The sequence below is a fragment of the Maylandia zebra genome, linkage group LG3 (assembly GCF_041146795.1).
Source record: "Maylandia zebra isolate NMK-2024a linkage group LG3, Mzebra_GT3a, whole genome shotgun sequence".
Lineage (NCBI taxonomy): Eukaryota > Metazoa > Chordata > Actinopteri > Cichliformes > Cichlidae > Maylandia > Maylandia zebra.
This window is the reverse complement of record NC_135169.1, coordinates 58,275,144-58,296,673: the sequence shown is the minus strand read 5'-3', so window position 1 is coordinate 58,296,673 and position 21,530 is coordinate 58,275,144. Positions and strand designations below refer to the sequence as shown.

Here is a 21,530-nt window from a genome sequence, read left to right as displayed (position 1 = left end):
CATTTTACCAGGTTCGCACAAGCGTATCCCACCAAGAATAAGGCCGCAAAGACCGCGGCAGACCGCCTCTTCAATGACTACATTCCCAAATTCGGCTACCCCTCCAAGCTCCACCACGACCAGGGTCGCGAGTTCGAGAATCAGTTATTCAAGTCCCTAAGAGAACTCGCAGGCGTTGGTCACTCAAGGACATCCCCCTACCATCCCCAATGCAACCCTACTGAAAGGCTGAATCGCACCTTGTTACAGATGCTGCGTACACTGGGAGAAAAGGAGAAACAAAATTGGAAGGAACATCTACCCCATGTTATCCATGCTTACAACTGTACCAAGCATGAATCGACTGGCTTCTCTCCGTACTACCTCTTGTATGGTCGACACCCTCGTCTTCCAGTAGACCTTCTCTTTGGTCTCATGGCAGAAAACAACACTGAGACACCACATGGGTATGCAGAAAGATGGAAAGGGAAGATGACAGAAGCATACCGCATTGCAAATGCAAACAGTCAACAGTCAAGTTCCAAAGGCAAAGCAAACTATGACAAAAGATGCAAAGGAGTAATGCTACAGGCAGGAGACCGAGTACTGGTACGAAACCTGAGTGAAAGGGGGGGCCCTGGCAAACTGAGACCCTACTGGGAGCAAACGGTCTACATTGTGAGGGAGCAAGTGGGCGACAACCCCGTCTACAAAGTGAGTCCAGAGGCGGGAGGCCGTCCTGTTCGCACCTTGCACAGGAACTTGTTGTTACAAGTGAATGACTTGCCAGTGGACATTATCCAAAGTCAGGCTACAAGACCACACAAGAGAAACAAGAAGTCCACCGGAAGACCAATGACACCAGAGCCGAACCCTGACACAACTGACTCGGAAGAGGGTGAGCCATTGTACTGGCTTGGTGTACCCAGATACCCTCGAGGGGGCCATTCTCCAGTCACACCAGTTCCAAGTGGAGCGCAACGGAGCTCCGGTCCAAGTGAACTAGGACAAGTCTTAAGGGCTCGTGTCCAACCTAGAAAAAAAAGTGCCATGGTTCCGGAAGAGGATCTAATTGTGTTAAGAGACCCAGACCTACCTCAACTAAGTGACGATCAGGAGATGCCTCAGGTTCAAGAAGAAGTTGACGTCACTGAGTCCAGTCCTGATCCAGTAGAGCTTCCTGACCCAGAGCCAGAACCCAGGGTGGAGCCAGGGGATGACATCCATCCAGAGCCACCATCTCATCTTAGGCAGTCCAGCAGGCAGAGACGTCCCACCACATTCTTCACCTACCCATCCTTGGGTCAACCAGCCTATCAGGCTCATCCTGCGGTGAACACCATCAACGTCCAACCTTCGCCATATCCTTCCCTCTACTACCCTCTTCTCTACTCCCAACCCCCCTACCCCTCTCCCCTCACCCTTAGCCCTTACTTACCTGTTTCATATGTTGTTCCTTGCTATTGAATCGAACAGAAATCTCAGGAAGAAGAATGCCTGAAGTCTAAGGACACCTGGGCAAGAGGAATATTCCAGGGACTTCTGTAAAGAGACTTTGTTAGTTTAAAGGTTTTTTTTATAATTCAAGTTAAGTGTCAGGAGCCACTTTTGCTGTTGGGGAGCGTGTGGTGAACACAAATGTGCTACCACATTTTGGGAAATTTTATTATTTTTAAGAAAAACATATGTCAGCAATTAAGACAATTATTATTTTACATTCATTACGTGTAGTCCATAACAATTGAGGAGAGTAAAAGTGAGAAATAATAAGCGGAACTGTTGACACTGTAGTCGTTCGCCCGCGGTTGCCTAGAGCGGACCAACTTCCTGTCCTCTCAGATGCAATTCGGGAAAAGACACGAGTGCTCCTGTGATTCTTTCTCTGAGACTCTACCTTTATTTTTACAGGTCAGTATCGTCTTAAAAATACAGTGTATGAGGGTTTTGTGCCTTGTTCTACTTCGGTGTTTACTGAGAGTTATGTTGACACCGCCGATGTAACCTTAAGTGGGGTTTAGTTGAAAATTACTGAAGCGCGGCACCGCAGCGGTGGTAAAGCCGAGCCGCGCAGCCCCAAGTCTCGCGAGAGTTACCGCGAGTTATCGCGAGAGTTACCGCGAGAGTTCGCCAGCCCGCGGGATGTATTTAAACTTGGTAAACTCCATTTAACAAGCAAATATGTGTGTGTGGTGCTCCAATTTAACTGTAAAGGCCCTGACATCAGATTATTTGAGATTAAAATATCTTATATATACTTTATGGTTCAAGTGATGTGGAAATGTTAAGAATAAGCTAAGAATGAATGTACATTTATGTTGTTACATTGCAAAGTAATACATCCAGGTGTGTTTTGTCTAATCTAGTAAGATTTATGCACTTATATCAGATTTGTGGATAAGCTATTTTGAGTTTGCCCTATATGTGAGAAAGAGCAATAAGACGTTTAAGGCATTATATGCTATCTGCACTGCTGATGTAAATGAGTGAAGGAATAGTGTGGTTAACAGTGTAAACTGGAGAAATGTAATGACCATAGATGCATATATTTGCCAAATGCCTTTTATTTACCTTTTACAGTTATTGAGCATATCTGACAAGTGAAAGCACTGGATGTAAATTATATTTGTTGATCTGAAATAAGAGATGCAATTCGGGAAAAGACACGAGTGCTCCTGTGATTCTTTCTCTGAGACTCTACCTTTATTTTTACAGATTTGTATTCTTTTTGTTATTGTGGTCTTCACATCTGGGACCCGTAACAAATGCAGTCATTGGTCTGCGTGCTGCTTTGTTCAGAGAGCTGATTGGCTGTTGACAGCGTTTGATCAGAGCGTGTCAGCCGTTACTATGGTGACCATAAAGGTCAGAAACAGGAAGTGTTTGTGTCCAATCCTGAAGCCTGTCACCATTCTCCTCTCACAGCTTCACTGAGAAGCTGCAGCTTTACAAGAAACACTGGATCTTTGTTTCATACTGACTGTGTTTAGTACAATACTGCTGACAGCACCACCCACTCACTCCATCACTCTACTTACACCAGAGTCTCCAGTCTGTAGTCTGGACTCTGCTGAAGATCAGACAGCTGCTTCACATCTGGATCCTTCAGGTTGTTAAGTTGTAGCTCCAGCTGTCTCAGATGGGAGGGGTTGGACTTCAGTGCTGCTGCCAGATAATCACAGCTGATCTCTGACAAACCACAGAAACTCAATCTGTATAAAGAATGAAAGATGTAAGTTTATTAGACAAAGTGTGAGCTTGAAATCATTCAGTGTTTCATCATCTGTTCAGAGCTGAAGAAGGTTCAGAATGTAGAAGTTTAGAAAATGGAAACTCCAAACAGCTGAAGCCAACAGGAAGCAGCTTCAAACAGGAAACTGTGCAGAGTTTCAGACTATATGTCCTGATGCAGCCAGTTGGATTTTGGAGATTTGAATCTCTGTTCTGTGACTAAGTCCTTGAATCATTTCTTCCAGTTGGTCCAACAAGACAGACTAAGTGTTGGACATGTGTTGTGGCTCCATTAGGGGAGCTTCTAAATGTGATGTGATGGCCCCTCTGGGTCTGTCAGGTCACAGCACTGAAGAGAGCTCAAACTGGGCACACAGTTGTTCCAGTCTGGACCAAAGACTCTATACTGGGACTGAGGGACTGCTTTGACTGCACCCACTGGGACTTTTTAAAGGCTCATGTTCTCTCTTAGATCATCGATTTCTACTTACATTTCTTTCTGGGAAAAATGGGGATTACTTTGGAAACAGGAAGTATTTTCCCCAATAAGCAGCCCTGGATTAGTAAATCACTCCAACATGTTCTCAGGCAGAAGAAGCTGTCTTGTTATGAGGGAGAGAAGAAAAAGATTGAGGCACAGAAACTTGTTGAAAGAGAGATAAAGCAGCTAAAATCAGGTGTAAAAGTAAAGCAGAGGATGAGCTGAATAAAGGACACTCAAGGCTGGCTTGGAAAGGAATGAAGTCCATGGTGGGGATGCAGAACAAGGAGCAAAGATGAATGTGATGCTGAATCAGCAGAAGACTTGGACTCATTTGATTCCAGCTTTGATATCATTGATTTCAATGAAGAGCTTTGTGATTGTAGCAAAGGGCTGGTAGCTCTGAGAGTCCCACTGATGAGGTGTTTGTGTGGAAATCTCTTAGTGGGACCAAAGAGAGAAAAAGCCCTGGTCCTGATGCTGTGGGAGGGAAATGATTGAAGTGTGCTGTGAGGAACTGACTGGGAGATCTTCACACATTTTCCAGTCCTCCTTGGAACAACAGGAAGTTCCCAGCATATGGAAACAAAGGTTAAGTGTCCTATGGCACTCAGTGATGATGGTGCTGTGGCCCCACCACCTCCACCTCTTTGTAAAGGAACTAACTGTAATCTGAAGCTTCAAATGGAACTAAGACTTCCTCCACTAGGTGGCAGTGTCTGATGAGAAAGTGTTAGTGGAGCTGGCCTGGAGTCAGAAACAGGAAGATGCAGGATTTGGGCTGAAATGGGGAAAAGTGGTTCGCACTAGTGCCTTAAAGCAAGAAAGTTGTAGGTTGAAGCTTGTTGGCCTTTCTGTGGAGGTTGGATGTTCTCCCACAGTCCAATGAAATGCTGCTTAGGTTCATTGGTGCTTCTAAATTGGCTGTAGGTGTGGATGTGAGAGAGTGCTTCTCTGTCTCTCTCTGTTGGCCCTGTGATGGACTGCTCACCTGTGCAGGTGGACCACGCCTCTTGCCCTATGACAGCTAGGGCACAGGCTGCAGCCCTGTGAGCCTAAGCTGAATAAACAGTTAGCAAAAATGATCCATAGATGGCCTGAAATCCCCCAGTTAGCAGTTTGGTAGATAGCTATGACATGCTAATCCCATCCAGCAGCTGTATTCTACCTGTAAGCTGATCCCTGCTGAGCCAAAGCACTTTTTCATATACAAATTACAACCTTTAATAGAAACCTATTGGTCAGCATCTTATTAGCCTGCTGTTAGCTTCATTCCACAGAAAACTGAGAGAAACTAACAGAGTTGATAAAGAATAAAGAGAAATGTGCTGATTTACAGCCTTTGAAGTGCTTCAGATGATCTCTGTCCACTTCTGTCCACTCATTCATTCATGTAAGCTTTCTAATGCAGCTTTGATCTTCACAGTCTGCTTCATGAAACTCATTCTAACCCTGAATGTCAGAGTGTTCCTCCTTCTCTTTCCCATCATTCATGCTGGCAGTGGAGGAGATTTGGATGTTGGACTGTGTTTTGGATGATGTGTGTATGTTTGTGTTGGACTGCTGTCTGTAAAGCAAACGCACATTTTGCTTTGGATTTCAGTGTCAGACAGACTTTAAGGTGGAATGAAGAGTTGGAGAGTTTCACAGTGAATTATCCAGTGGAGGATTTTTCTTCTTCTTTGAAGGTTTGAAATGTGAACATTGTTCTGCTGCAGTCAATGGACTAAACCAGAGAAGAAGAAAACAGACTTTACCATGAAGATCCTCAGTGTGGATCAGTATAATATCAGCCTGATGTCTGCAGTTTAGTGTCAGCACAACTTTCACATCATATTCATCTCAGCACAACTAAAACATGCTGACTGACCTCAGAGTTTCAAGTCCACATCCTGGACTCTCCAGGAAACCACACAGATGCTTCACTCCTGAATCCTGCAGCTTGTTGTTGTAGCTCAGGTCCAGCTCTCTCAGATGGGAGGGGTTGGACTTCAGTGCTGCTGCCAGATAATCACAGCTGATCTCTGACAAACCACAGTCCCTCAATCTGTATAAAGAATGAAAGATGTAAGTTTATTAGACAAAGTGTGAGCTTGAAATCATTCAGTGTTTCATCATCTGTTCAGAGCTGAAGAAGGTTCAGAATGTAGAAGTTTAGAAAATGGAAACTCCAAACAGCTGACAGAGTTCATACGCCTTTGTCAGGGTCAAATTCAAGCAAGACCATGTGAAAATTAAAACACATCATCCTAGGTGAACTTAAACACCTTTGTTCCCCTTTTGTTAAGACATAGAAAAGTACACCACACAAAAATACTGCAAAAGGAAACGGTCGCCTTATATACATAGTGTATAAACTCAAAATGCACATTTCACTTCAAATTAAGATTAAGGCTTTGAACAGATCACATAGTTCAGTTCAACATATAAGACTTTAAGAATGCACAAGCATCTACTTAAAATCTATTTAATTTATCATCCATGATATTATTTTGTACAATTCCAATGTATTTTGTTCATCTCCCTTAAATAAACAGGCAGTCTTAAAGTATGAAATATTCATATACAAACACATATAAATGTGTGTACTGTCTCAGTGGCTGATAGTACCCCACAGGCCTCAGTGTGAGCTTGAAGACATTTATAATGTTTAAGTAGTTTAATGTGCAGGTGCTGACGATAAACACATTTTGAATGAAAGCCGGGGAACTTTGGTAGCACAGAAACAAGTGGCTATTCTTTGTGACTATATGGATCACTCACAATACCATTATTTCACACAAAGGCACCAAATTAATACTCAAAAAAGCTGCAGCAATACACACAAATATAAACAGTACTTGGTGACAACTTTGCTTTTAGCCTTTAACCCTTCTTGACTACTTTTGATGTGGCCTCTATATTTTACCTTTAAAAACAGTTTATCTTGCCAATCTGTTATTTTCTCATTTTGACCAACTGTATCAGCACAATTTATCTAAATTCAGACAAAATTTAAAATACAAGTAGAAAGTGATATTTTGACTGTAAAAACCACACACATGTTTAACGAATCATCTTCATAACTTGAAATGCAAATAGAGATTGTACATTTTTAAAAATACGCACACGTTTTGCAAACAACAAAGTTATATGGTACTATTTACCAAAAAATGCAGCCAAGGCTCAGACGTTTTTCATATAATCATTTCAAACTATTTACAGAACAATCAGGTGTCAAACAATAGTTTGTGTCACTCTAACACATATGAGAACAGCACAGGGATAAACCTGCAGGTCTGACAGCAGGTGTGTCACTCAGCGTTTACACTGCAATCTGCCTTTGTTGGCTTTAAGGCAGCAACTGTGACGATCACTAGTAGAACTGACACACAAAACAAAACAACAGCTACACACTAAATACACAAGACAACAAACTAACTTGAGACCAAACACGGTAAACGTCACAAATCTCTCACGTATCAAAACTCTCTCTCGCTTTCGCTCACTCGCTCTCTCTTGCCGGTCACTCCTAAAACTTCCCCCTTTTGCTAAACAACCAAATGTCATGTTTCCATATCATTTTTGATTGGTCGACATGGTACATTTTCCCACCTATAGGGCTTTGGAGCGTGATGTCACGGGAGATGGGCCATGCCCCCTTCCGCCATGACAGTAGGCCAGCCAAAGGATACCATTTCAGCTATGGATCGTACGTGTTGTGTTGTCGGTTGCAACGTTAGATCACACGATCGTGAAGGCAAGAAGCTGGATAACGGGCTCTCTTTTCATCGTTTTCCATCCTGGAGGCAACGTGAGGGATCCCATGTATCCGATATTACTAAACAAAGACGTCAGGCTTGGATTGCAGCGGTGAGACGAGCGGATATCGAGTTCTCTGCAATCCCCAGCTTTTTGTTGGTTTGCTCACGGCATTTTCTTTCCGGTGAGTTCTAAATTAATTCATATCACTCTTGAAAGGCTTTTAGTGTTATTTTCAACGTGCTGAGGTCATAGATAATGAGATAAAACATGCTAATGTGTGATGCTGCAGAACCACATCATGTCGACTGAGTAGCTTATGATTTGGCATTATTGCAGGCAAACCAGCATATGAAATGGATGTAACAAATCCAGACTGGGCACCAACACTGCACATGGGGCATGACGACATACCTGTATCAGACTCGGACCGGCACTCAAGGCGTACGCAACGGAAGCGAAAAAGAGCACCCATCGGAGGTAAACAACCCCCCCCCCTCTAAAAACATACTAAATTGCTATCACTGTACACTAATCCGCACATAACTTCCAGATGAATCACACACCTGTCATTGGAATATTGGTGTACATTTACCTTATGTCTAATTTTATCTTACAGGCTTTCGTTATGCAGCTGCAGAGTCTGAAGGTGTGCCCCGTGCAGAAGTGATTGATGAAGATCTGACAGAAGACCAACAGCAAAATCACAATGTCATGGAGGCAGTGGACAGCAGTTGTGTTGGACAAGTGGAGGTTGAGGTAGCAGCTGCAAATGTGGATATACTGAAGAAATGTAAACCTTTTAAAATGATGACAGATTACAAACTCTCAGCTGTGTCTGTAATCAAACCTCTGTAACTTTGCTTCACTTCAGCAGCATCAGCTCATGTTCACATGTTGATTCATGGTTTGCTTCAGTTTTTGATGGACTGCAGAATATTTTGAAGGTTATCTGCTATAAAAAGCCAGAACAGGAAAATCTGCTTCATGTGTTTCTGTTTGATCCTCAGTGACTTTGACACAAAGGCCTCTGCTGTGATGATCACACCTCTGATCAAGTCTCACAGTGTCAGCTTTGTTTTTATACATATGGATATGTGCTGATAAATGATCAGAGTTATAATATTTCCCACTGTCTGCTGTGTGCCGTGACCTTTGACCTGCTAAAGACAGTCAGCTGTGGATTATTCATTGTTGTGTCTGATACTTAGAACTGTGAGGAAGAACACTACACAGTTAATCAGGGTCCCCTCTCTCTGAATCAGGAAAGGTGGGCAGGCCGCGTGTGGGCCGCGGGCCATACGTTGAGTCTCACTGTTTGAAATGTAAACATTGTTCTGCTGCAGTCAATGGACTAAACCAGAGAAGAAGAAAACAGACTTTACCATGAAGATCCTCAGTGTGGATCAGTATAATATCAGCCTGATGTCTGCAGTTTAGTGTCAGCACAACTTTCACATCATATTCATCTCAGCACAACTAAAACATGCTGACTGACCTCAGAGTTTCAAGTCCACATCCTGGACTCTCCAGGAAACCACACAGATGCTTCACTCCTGAATCCTGCAGGTTGTCGTTGTAGCTCAGGTCCAGCTGTCTCAGATGGGAGGGGTTGGACTTCAGTGCTGCTGCCAGATAATCACAGCTGATCTCTGACAAACCACAGTCACTCAATCTGTATAAAGAATGAAAGATGTAAGTTTATTAGACAAAGTGTGAGCTTGAAATCATTCAGTGTTTCATCATCTGTTCAGAGCTGAAGAAGGTTCAGAATGTAGAAGTTTAGAAAATGGAAACTCCAAACAGCTGAAGCCAACAGGAAGCAGCTTCAAACAAACACAACAAGAGAAAAAACTCTGAATATTTCATATTAAAGTCGTACATTTATCATAAAAACAGGACAAAGACTTGAAAAAGTCGTGTTTTTCCGTTCCAGGAACCACAAGGCTTCACTTTTAAAGGTGAAGTGTGAAAGAAATGGACATATTTGAAGTCCAACACCTTTTTCCAGTCACATTATTAAAGCAGACAAACTACAAGCTCATTTTCATTCCAACAAGTCATCTTCTGACCTGGACTAACAACACTGGTCTCTATGTGCAGCTGGCTGTGAGACCAGTGCTCAGGGAGCGTCTACAAAGTGCAACACTGAAAGAACATCGCACACTAGCTGTGTCCCAAAACGTCGGCTGCATCCTTCGGAGGACCCGGTATTCGCGGTCTACGTGGGCCGGGTCCTTCAAAGACCGAAAAGGCTGGAAGTGCGAGGCTGTGAAATGGGACGGTCTAGCCTTCAGATTTGCGTCACCGCTGTGTTGGTGGAGTTTAATAAACTCGGCCGTCTGCTCCTTGCTATCTAAAATATAACAGGACACTGGCGTAAATTCTCGACCGTCTCACACTTCTGTTTAATCAGTTTCCTGTTTAACGTTTATTCAGCTGTGTGAAAATCCCGGAGGAACTTTGATCTCAGCCAAACCGATTTACTCCGGAACAAATAAAACACAGAAAAAAGGCAAACAATTACATTTTTAAGTTATCCGAGTGACTTATATATCGTGTTTAACCTGAGTAGCCAAAGAGCGGGGTCTGAAAACGATGAAGCCGGGCGTCCGCTGCTCTCGCCAGCTGGAGTGACCATTGAACCCCCCGGCTTGCTAGCGAGCGGGTGGGGAACAGACGTCTCCGAAAACGTCGGCACACTTTTGCAAATATGCGATGTCTTGATAAACCAAGCAGATATTTGAAGTTTACACAGCTACTTTCTCGCCTGAAAATATGTTAAAAGTTTATTTTGTGACCCAGAAAGATTAATAAGAGTAATTTGAAAACTTAGTAGCTGCCGCCATTGTTGGCAGCTGAAATTTGGCTGGGCCGCGCTATGAATTCTGGGATATGGTGGGCCACGAAGGACACACCCGACGAATCCTTCAAATTCGGGGAAATGAAGGACGCATTTGTCGGGCACATTTGAAGGAGTCGACAAATACGGACAGCCTTCATCGCCTGGCTGTGACGTAATCGGCCTTCAAATGCAGCCTCTGGAGGATGCAGCCGACGTTTTGGGACACAGCTACTAATTTGCTTCCATCATCCAACCTGAAGAGGAAACAGAGACGCCTCCCCTTCAAAGTAAAAGCTGCTCCTTTTGGACACAGTATCAAAGAAAGTCTACAGTATAACATAAAAAAGACAGAACAAAGTTTTGGTTGTTTTTAAATTGTGCAGAAATGAAACTACACTAAGCTCAATTATGTGACAGACATTTCATCCCATGTCAGTTTGGCCTCATCCTGGGCCGGATTATCCAGCACACACTCTGACCACAGGTCCATGTTGAGCAGGATGAGCTGCTGGCTAATCTGGAGGCTGTAGCAGCAGCTCACAGTCACAGTGGATTTCCACTCATAAAAAAGCTCTGGCTGCTTCATTTCTCATCTCATATCAGAGACTTTAATGCTTCACTGAAGCTGTACTGTGATGCTTCCATATCCCAGTGAGGCCTCCATAATGATTTCAGCTGTTCTGTACACACACTGTGTGCCCTGTATGGCTCAAAGTCTCTGCAGCCTGTTTTTATCTGCTATCATCAGATCTTCATCATCCTCATTCACATCCCTCACACACTCTACAGCCTCATCAGCACTGACTTCATCTTTACTGACTGATGGAGCACAACATGAACCTGTGGAGGCTGAAACACTGTCCTGTCAAACATCTCCCCGTCACCACTCCACTTCTGTCAGCCTTTAAATGAACCCTGCTCAAGTCTGTCACTTCTGTTTGGAGCCAAAAGAGGTTAAAGATTACGCCACTACATTCTTGTCTAGAAAATATTAAAGTGTATTTGGTGACACACAAAAAAGGGTAAAAGTATAGTTTGGGTCCACACATGTCCAAACCCTGGTGTGTAGGCCTACTTAGTATTGAGAAAAGCCCACTAAAAGAACGCCCACCAGACCAAAGCAATGGTGTTGACTTGATCAGCATTAACCCCGCCCCCTGACTTTGATGGGTGAAGCTGACAAATAAAATGTATTTATGAACAGCGATGCAGGGCCAGGAGTAGCAACGTGAATTAAATAAATAGATCATTAAATAATTCATTAAATGTGTCAGTAAAATAATTAAAATAGAAAACAAACCAACAAAATATGTAATTAACTAATTTGAATTGTACATAAATACTTAATGAATTATTTTAAATGAAATTAACCGATAATTCATTGTGATTTTGTTTTGTGTTTTGATGAGCTAATAATCAGCTCTCTTTTTCTCATTGTTGTTCTAAGCCGCTTATCCAAAGGTAAGGCACTACCTGTTGAATTATTTCCAAAGTGTGCCAAATTGGACATTACAAATTAAAGTCTACTCACTGAAATTACTGGGGAATGTCTGCTTTGATTTTGATGAGAATCTCATGACAGTACTGAGGATTTAATGCAGTTGGACTGCTAAAAATGATTGAATGCGGTTGGACCGCTAAAGGATTTAATACGGTTGGACCGTGGAAAGCAGGACTGCTGAGTGATTTTAGTATATTAGGGAATTTGGTTATTGTTTGGGGTGGAGCCCGTATTGGTTATAAGGTTGGACCTGCTTCAGTCTTACACTTTTTTGGCTGTTTTACTGTTGTTCCAAAGTATTATAAATTATTCAAGAACGTCAGTTGGACTGATAGGAAGCGCAGTGCTCAGAGGTAACGCTTGCCAATGCCAAGGACGCTTAGGCATTGTCCTCGAAGAGGGATAGTCAGTTGGTCACTGTGGAGCTTGGGGCACTCCAGAATAACTAGGAGTTAGAGTCTCCTTACCGTTTGGAACGGTAGTCTGCGCTTTTTTGGCCAGCAGAAGTTGGACTTCGGGCGTGTAACTTTAACTTAAAACTTCGGGGTAAGCCTTGGCTGTGAAATGCCAAAAATAGAGCTTCAGGCAAAGTTTGGGTTGGTTGACGCTTTTAAATTGAGTTAGGGATTTTAGAGATGAGGCCAGAAACTGTTGGACAGATACTGGTTAATTGATCACAAAAAAGTTGGACTTTATCGGTTGGACCGTTAACTTAAATTTGTCGAAATTGTTTAGGCGCTAAAGCTGACAGATGTGACAGTGGTTGTAAATATAAGACGTCTTTGTAATATAAAATAAGAGATCTCTGTGTGAAAGGAGTCTGAGGCAGTGCTGGAGCTATTTTTAGACTGTGTGTGTGTGAGTGTGAAAATGCAAATTAGTCAGCAGTGAACTGTTTAAACCACAGTTGGTTTTACAAATACTGCTGCAAACATTGTTGAGTGTGTGTTTAAGACGCCATTTATGTTCATTAGAGGGCTATAAATAAAGTTTTGAGTTGCCGTAGTGGATGTATAGTAATTGACTGAGTTTTGATATATATATACAAATATAGTGAGTGCACTGTATATATTTAAGACTAACATATTACTTTTAGGAGTAACCTCTCATCAGCAATAAATGCTGGTGTGTTTTATTTTTTCTATTCTATGTGTGTGCTGTGAGAATTAATAGAGGTTTCAATTGTTTTCTTTGACTTGCTCTTTCTGATTATGAAAGGCATGTCTGAAATACTCTTAGGAAAGCGTGTTGTGAGTATATTCCTCAACTCTTGTCACAGTTTAAGTGTGTGAATGCTGTGAGTAGCAGGTTTTGAGTGATTGGGTGTGATTTGTACAAAATAATAAATAATAATAACACTATGAAAGTTGATAGTAGAGTGAGTGCAGAAGTGGAAGTATGAGAGAAAAGGCGGTGTGTGTGTGAGACGATCTGACAAACGCAAAGAATTTAGTATATTTAGAAGTGTGTGCGTGAAATAAGGGTGAATTGTTTTAGATCAAGACTTAGTAAAACAAGAGTTTTATTAGCCTGTAAAAAAAACAAAACAGGAGAGATAGAAACAGAAAATATGGTTCTGAGCAGCTGCAAGGTTGACAGGAAATGGTGTGTGTGACAGGAACTTTGCATGCCCATAAAAGGAACTGACTGTGACAAGTGAGCACACAGAGAGAGAAACATACGAGTTAAACTCCAGGCAGATGAAGCAAATGGAGGTTTTAAGAAAAGAAATGAAAAGGATATTAATTGTATGCTTTAGTGTGTCAATACAGGTGGACTTCTTTCAACCTAGAATCTTGAGTACAAAACCATTGATTAACAGAATTGGGAGGAAAACAGGCCAGATTTTGGCTTAAAATTTTACAGCTTGACCTCCCACTTGTCCCGATCCTGAGAAGAAGCTCATAGGACAGTTAATCTCCTGATGAAGACCGACAGAACATCGTGGACTTCAAGAATTAACAGCAGGCAAAAGACAGTGCAACTGAAACTACACTGACGATACCAGCAGCAGCATGGAAGAAAAGCACGTGATGGAAAATGCACGGTGAACTGCAGGCTGGTAAGAACAGTGTGACATAACTGTTTAAAGACACTGAATGGGATATTTTGCCAGGCTGGGATTTAATCTAAAAGGAAAATACTGAAAAGAGCAACGGAGAAGAAACAGAGAAGAAACAGACTGTGTTTGCTGGGGATCACAAGACAACAAAGGACACTAAGAGAAGGGCACAGGGGCCAGTGGGAAGGTGAAGCCCAGACGAGTTCGACTGCGAGAATAGAGGGTACAATTGGGTTGAAATTGAAGCCGGAACTCAGGATGGTTTAGGGATGTCCACGTCACAAACAAAGAGGTAAACAAAAAGAAGGTAAAATAAAGAGAGAAAATAACTGACAATTACATTAATGAATAGAAGACACACATACAGATATTACATAGATTTATTTTTAGGATAAAGGGGAGAGCTTATACGTAGAAATGACTTTTTATACATATTGCATTTTGTGCCTTTAAGGGAGTTGTGGCTCAATTCGTCTCTTGTGGGTCACGAGCCTTTGGCTAGCGCTATGATTAGCCAATCTACTGTGAGGATGATATGAGTTATTGAAGGATTGCACACGCTTACAGACACAGAGTCCATAAACACACATGACAGTATTGATTCCAGGCAAAAGGCCTCAAATTAATTTAGCGTTTAACTGAACTTGAGCTGGCCCTGTAACAAGTGACAGAAAAGAGGAACTGAATAGGAGTTTCTTGCTTTAGAGAAGGACCAAAGGAAGGAAAGCATATATTTTGGTTAAGTCTGATAAACTAGAATGAGAAGGTATTGTTACATCAAAGGAGCAAGATGAAATAAAAAGGCTGTACCAAAAACAGGCTATAACATAGGAAATGTGAGTTTTAAAATGAAGTTAGTGTTAACCAGAGATGGGCAGTAACGCGTCACTTGTAACGCGTTACTGTAATCTGATTACTTTTTTTCAAGTAACAAGTAAGGGATTACTATTGCAAAATCGGTAATTAGATTACCGTTACTTTCCCGTAGGAACGCTGCGTTACTGCGTTACTAAAACCGTGATTTTTTTGCGAGAATGTCTCACGACAGTGACCTAAGCGAGTGCGCCGTTAGTGACAACAGCTGTGTGCAGATCAACAATGGATCATAAATCGATTGTGGGAGAGAGTATGAGCGTGCAGCGTTTAAAGCGTGGAAGTACTGACCTTATTTTGAGTTTGATTCCATAAAAAGTGACAGAAACATTAGTGTCCGTTGTGCGTGGGAAGAAAACCTTTTACAGCGGAAAAAAAACCCTAAACTTCCAAGCAAGCACCGAGTGCGCAACTACGTAATGGGAAATTCACAGAGAAACTCGCGGATTCTTCAACTGACCGCGGCACACCTGCACCAGGGTAAACCTCCGCCTACCTCCAGTCCTGCTTTACAGGTGAAAATAGAGCCAAAGGACCGCTGAGTCTTTGAGTTTATTTATTTTCTGCTGTGTTTTACTTGCATCTATTTGAAAGACTGAGTGTAAACACAAAAAATATTTTATTTTATGTGCTGGAATGTGCAGAAAATAGGTTTCAATGTTAAACTAATTTATTCAAGTCAGAGAATGTTGCATATAATAAAATTTTTGCTTGATGCATAAAATTAAAAGATTAAAACTGATAAAACAAGTTTAAAAAAAGAGACTTTTCCATTTGATTACATTTTGTATGATGGATTATGCAGAAAAAGTAGAATTGGGCTGAAAGATCTATCACTTTATCACCTCTTCAGGTTGTAAATCGTGTTTTTAAAAAGTAACTAAGTAATTAAGTAATTAATTACTTTTGAAAATAAGTAATCAGTAAAGTAACGGGATTACTTTTTTGGGGAAGTAATCAGTAATTAGTTACTGATTACTTTTTTCAAGTAACTTGACCAACACTGGTGTTAACACACAGGAGTTGTTTCAAGGCAGCGTTTAGCTATGATAAAATGTATGCAGGAGTAATTGCTTATATGTTTAAACTTAATTGATTAAAGTGGTTGTTTTTTTTTTTGGATCTTTTAGTAGAATAGGCGCTTATAATGATTTTCTTGTGAAAGGAGATTCTAGGTCAGAGTGGAGGCCTTGCAGCAGCGAGAGTTCTTTGTACAGGATGTTGATGATTAGATAAGGCAAGCGACAGGAAACGCATGCAGGGACGTGAAAGCAGCGTTTTAAGAGTTTTAAAATGATGAGTAACGTTGAAGAATATATATAAATACAAGTCAATAAGTCAAGAAGATAATTAGGATCAGGCTTTTGATTAAAGAGTCCCAAAGATGATAAGTTAGGGAGGTGCAGGAAAAGGTGTTTGGTTTGCTTTACAGAAGATCTCGGCGACCACAGGGGGGTGAGGATCCTGGAGGCCCGAGGCATGATGGACCACAAGAGAGGGACGCAGAAAAAACCTAATCTTACGCATGGAGTGTTCTCAAGGGGGAGCTGGTGTTTATTACTGGACCACTTAGATGACATGAGGTTGTCTGATTTGCTGAGCCAGAGGACGGCTAGAGAGGGTCAGAGCGGGAGTGGTGACCCCGATGTCCATGATGCCATGGATGGACATGGAAGCAGCTGAGTGGGCCGAGGAGTGACCCAACACAATGTATTGTGACCTCTGGTGTTCCAGAGGTCGAGAGAGGGAGTATTGAGATTGGAGAGATATTTTGCTGCTATTGTTAATAATCATCATCATTACCATTGCATTAATAATATAATCTACAAAATTGATATTGCATTCAGATGTTTAAACAGTGTGTGTCTTTCAGAAAGACTAAGTTGCAGGCTGACAGGAAGTTGCAGGTTTGAAGAGTGTGTCTTTTGCAGAACTGAAACCGAAAGCAGAGTCTAAGTGCAGGTTATTTTGAGGAGCCTTTAAGGACGAGGCACACACTTAGTTAAAGAGAATCATTTATAGGTGGAAGTTTAATCATGTTTTGCTCGGGGTTGCAAAAGAGCAGTTTGTCGCAGAACTGCTGCTGATGTGTCAAGATGATAAGCGTGCATCCGGCAGTGACAGGAAGTACCTGCCATGAAGATAGGAGATAATGTTCTTTTAAACTGTGTTAAAAGTCATTGTGGTTTTGATTTGACGTATGCATATATTCTGTTTGTGACGTATGAGGGGGCGTCATTAAATTCAAGCCCTGATGGTATAAAATATCTGTTTATGCTTTGATTAAGTCGGAGATCAGCCCGGTCTGCGAACGGAGCTGGTCTTCCCACGCGTGTATTTCATTAAAATCGTTTGACCAAGTTCTGGACCATGGTTGTTTGTACTCTCCTTCCCCAATATTTGAACCTTAACATTAGTTTACTCAAAATAAATTTAAGACATCAATATTAAAGGTTAAATTATGATAATGAATACATGCAACTATAACTGATGACATAAGAATTTGGATTTTTAAGCTAAAGCGAAGGTGCTGACTCACTTGGCATGTTACTCTCAAATCCTCCCTAATAACAATAACATAATTACACTTTAGCCACAAGAGGGCAGCAGCATTAATACAAGTCACGTGTATATAAAGGTACAGTGATTATATTACAGTGATTTTGACAAAAACAAAACAGAAGTTGATGCAGTGTGTTTTCCATAACATACCAACCAAATTAAATAATAAAAACTTTATAACTTACAGAACTTTTTTAGAGACTTTGACCACTGGCAGCAGCCTCAGAAGAGCCTCCTCTGAAGCAAAGTATTTCTTCAGGTCAAACACGTCCAGATCTTTTTCTGATGACAGTAAGATGAAGACCAGAGCTGACCACTGAGCAGGAGACAGTTTATCTGTGGAGAGACGTCCTGAACTCAGGGACTGTTGGATCTCCTCCAGTAGAGAACGATCATTCAGTTCATTCAGACAGTGAAACAGATTGATGCTTTTCTCTGCAGACAGATTCTCACTGAGCTTCTTCTTGATGTACTGAACTGCTTCTTGATTGGTCTTTGAGCTACTTCCTGTTTGTGTCATCAGGCCTTGCAAACGAGTTTGATTAGTCTTCAGACCCAAGAGAAAACGAAGGAACAAGTCCAGGTGTCCATTGGGGCTCTGTAAGGCCTTGTCCACAGCACACTGGTAGAAGTATTTCTCTGTCTGAGAGCTTGTTTGTTGTTTTTCCAGCAGATTGAGTCCAGAGTTGATGAAGGTCAGGTGGACATGAAGAGCAGCCAGAAACTCCTGAACACTGAGATGAACAAAGCAGAACACCTTGTTCTGGTACAGTTGTTTCTCCTCTTTAAAGATCTGTGTGAACACTCCTGAGTACACTGAGGCTGCTCTGATATCGATGCCACACTCTGTCAGGTCTGGTTCATAGAAGATCAGGTTTCCTTTCTGCAGCTGATCAAAAGCCAGTTTTCCCAGAGACTCAATCATCTTCCTGCTCTCTGGACTCCAGTGTGGATCTGTCTCAGCTCCTCCATCATATTTGATCCTCTTGACTTTGGCCTGAACCACCAGGAAGTGGATGTACATCTCAGTCAGGGTGTTGGGCAGCTGTCCTCCCTCTCTGGTTTCCAGCACATCCTCCAGAACTGTAGCAGTGATCCAGCAGAAGACTGGGATGTGACACATGATGTGGAGGCTTCGAGCTTTCTTGATGTGGGAGATGATCCTGCTGGCCTGCTCCTCATCTCTGAATCTCTTCCTGAAGTACTCCTCCTTCTGTGGGTCAGTGAACCCTCTGACCTCTGTCACCATGTCGACACACTGAGGAGGGATCTGATTGGCTGCTGCAGGTCGTGTTGTTATCCAAAGGCGAGCAGAAGGGAGCAGGTTCCCTCTGATGAGGTTTGTCAGCAGCTCATCCAATGAGGTGGACTTTCTTGTTTCAGTCAGGATTTTAGTTTTGTTGAAGTCCAAATTAAGTCGACACTCATCCAGACCATCAAGTATGAACGCAACCTGGAAGTCTTCAAGCCTGCAGATTCCTGATTCGTTAGTTTGATTAAAGAAGTGATGAACAAGTTCCACCAAGCTGAACTTTTCCTCTTTCAGCACATTCAGCTCTCTGAAAGTGAATGGAAATATGAACTGGATGTCCTGGTTGGCTTTGTCTTCAGCCCAGTCCAGGCTGTATTTCTGTGTTAAGACTGTTTTCCCAATGCCAGCCACTCCCTTTGTCAGCACTGTTCTGATTGGTTCGTCTCTTCCTGGTGAGGCTTTAAAGATGTCTTCTTGTCTGATTGTTGTTTCTGGTCTGTCTGGTTTCCTGGATGCTGTTTCAATCTGTCTGACCTCATGTTCCTCATTGACCTCTGCAGTCCCTCCCTCTGTGATGTAGAGCTCTGTGTAGATCTGATTCAGGAGGGTTGGGCTTCCTGCTTTAGCGATGCCCTCAAACACACACTGGAACTTCTTCTTCAGTTGGGCTTTAAGTTCTCGTTTACAGAGTGGAGCAAATATTTCTGAAGGTAAGAAATTCAGAAAAAAATATTATATAATAAATATCATAGCCTTTCAGTACCCTGAAAGGATGAATGTCTATTGGTCCATTTCTTGAGCTATTAGGAAAGATCAATATTCAGTCTTTAGAGAAATTCTCTTACTGCTCTGCAGATGGTCAGCCATCTCATGCTGCTTAAGTCTCCTCAAGAAGTGGAGTGTGATCTTCAGAAATGCTTCTCTGCAGCTCTTTCTTTCATCTTCATCCTCACCTTCAAACATCTCCTCATCCTCCATCTGGCTCTTTAAAGTTTCTGGGTGATCTGGACTCAGAAGCTTCTGGATCTTCTTCAGCTCGTTCTTCACAAACATGGTGATGTTGTCCTCCAGCCGCTGGAAAAGAAGACTATATGAATTACCCAGTGGTAAATGGACTGGTTCTTATATAGCTCTCTTTGATACTCTGTGCACACAAAGCATTTATACAACATGCCTCATTCAACCAAGCACATTGTTCTATGCTTAAATACTTTCTTTCACAGTCTGATGGATGCATCAGAGGGCAGCTTGGGTTTAGTACGTTACCCAGTACATTTGCCAGCCAGGGTTTGATTCACAAACCTTCTGACTAGTAGCTGACCTGCTCCCCTCCTGAGCTACAGTCACCCCAATCTGACTGAAATCATGGAGCCCAAACTCTGACTTATGTTGGACACACTGACAATCCTCTGGTCCACAAAGTGCAGCATAGAGGTGACTGAAAAGAACAAATGTAAACGTAGTACTACAAACCATAACCACAGAGTCCAGGTGTGTTTGATGTTGCTGTGCAGACTGACCAGTGGAAACCTCTGCTCTCTGCTGGTCCACTCTGTGGAGAAGTAATGTATAATTAGCTCATGTTATGTCTGTCCACACACAGACACAAGCTAAAGGTCCATGAAGTGATGTTTGGATGGGTTCAGTCAATCAGATGACTGTCATGGTGAAGCTTTGCTAGTCCTGCTGATCCCACTGAGAATTAACAACTCAGTTTCCAGATGTCTGTAGTTTTCTGCTCAGTTTCTTTGGTCCCAACAGCTCTTACCATCTCCTGCATAAAGCTTTCCCTCCATGCTCAGATGCCCTGGAACAAGGTGCTCTCTTTATATCAGTGACTGGTTTAAAGGGACAACTTGCAGTGCTCGCCAAACTTTGTGTCAGCAAAAGTAGTTCTAATGTTTCTTACATTTATTACATTTTTACACACACAAATCAATGAACGCAAAAACATAAACTTTCCAGATATTTTGTTTCACAATGTTACAAAACTCAGTTCACAACTACACAGTCTGATTTACAAGTACAAAATATTTATGACCACAGTTTGAGCCGATGTATGTCCCGAGTCTGTGGACTCAGTGGTTTTGTTTTGATTGTTATTGTCTTTTGTTACAATTTCATTCTGATTAAGATTTTCTAGTTCTGAGGTTTTGGTTTCTGTGTTCCCTCTGTACTGTGTTAGTATTGTGTCTCTGTGTTCACTTCCTGTTTTATTTTGACAGTGCCATGTCCTATGTTAGTGTGTCTACTTTTGCTTCCCCTTGTCTGGTTATGTCCAATGAATCCTGCTGTGTCTCCCTTTTCTCATTCCCTGATGGCTCTTTTGTGTATATGAGCCCTTTGTTTTCTCCTGCTTGTTGCTGGTTCGTCTGTGTTGTCTCCCCGTGCCTCCGTTTAAGGTTTCAGGTTAGTTTTTTAGTTTTTTCAGTAGAGGTTATCTTAGCTTCTGCACAGGCCATCTCCACTGCACTTCACCGTTTCAATAAAGCTCACTCACTTCACAGCAGTGTTGGCATCTTGGGTCCTTTATTAAATTCAACATGGCTCGCCCCGCTAGCCGTGACATAAGATGTGAAAACAATATCCAAAAAACACGAGAGACAAACAGGGAATAGTTTTAAGGTGCAGGGCCAACAAACTGAGTCTAGCCATGAACTCAGAGTTGATTGAATTAGCATTTTGAATTGGCTGATCTGAGCAATCAAGTCTATGTTCACTTTGAGTTAAGATTATACGTGATTGATGGAAAAGAAAAAAGCCATCATCAGCAACTGATTCTGATTTAGCAGGTTTTCAAATCTAAACGGTACCCATCGCTAGCTGGCTGTAGTTAAACCTTTACTTAAAAAGCATCCCTAGACCCAGCTGTCTTAGCTAATTATAGGCCAATCTCCAACCTGACAATCCTTGAAAGAGTAGTTGGGGGGAGACAATCAGAGGGGCAGTGTGATGATCTTAGGTTACAAACTACTGCAGTCAAGTCATTAAGGGAGACGGGATCAA

The 21,530-nt window shown here is 42.0% G+C and overlaps 2 protein-coding genes across 2 annotated transcripts in view; both read right to left on the bottom strand.

The window, feature by feature from the left end:
• Nucleotides 1-21,530, bottom strand: part of LOC143416853 (ribonuclease inhibitor-like) — a 264,095-nt gene that overhangs the window by 189,970 nt on the left and 52,595 nt on the right. The window contains exons 2-4 of the mRNA XM_076882525.1: nucleotides 8,928-9,104; nucleotides 5,559-5,735; nucleotides 3,015-3,188 (exon numbers count right to left, since the gene is read on the bottom strand). Of these exons, the coding sequence (XP_076738640.1) occupies nucleotides 3,015-3,188; nucleotides 5,559-5,735; nucleotides 8,928-9,104 (528 nt within the window). The remainder of the gene's footprint in view (nucleotides 1-3,014; nucleotides 3,189-5,558; nucleotides 5,736-8,927; nucleotides 9,105-21,530) is intronic.
• LOC143414160 (NLR family CARD domain-containing protein 3-like) lies at nucleotides 16,280-19,618 on the bottom strand. Its single transcript, XM_076877894.1, has 3 exons — nucleotides 19,370-19,618; nucleotides 18,510-19,228; nucleotides 16,280-16,432 (listed from the first exon to the last, which is right to left on the bottom strand). Exons 1-3 carry the CDS (start codon nucleotides 19,575-19,577, stop codon nucleotides 16,280-16,282), a joined length of 1,080 nt encoding a protein of 359 aa, XP_076734009.1. The 5' UTR covers nucleotides 19,578-19,618.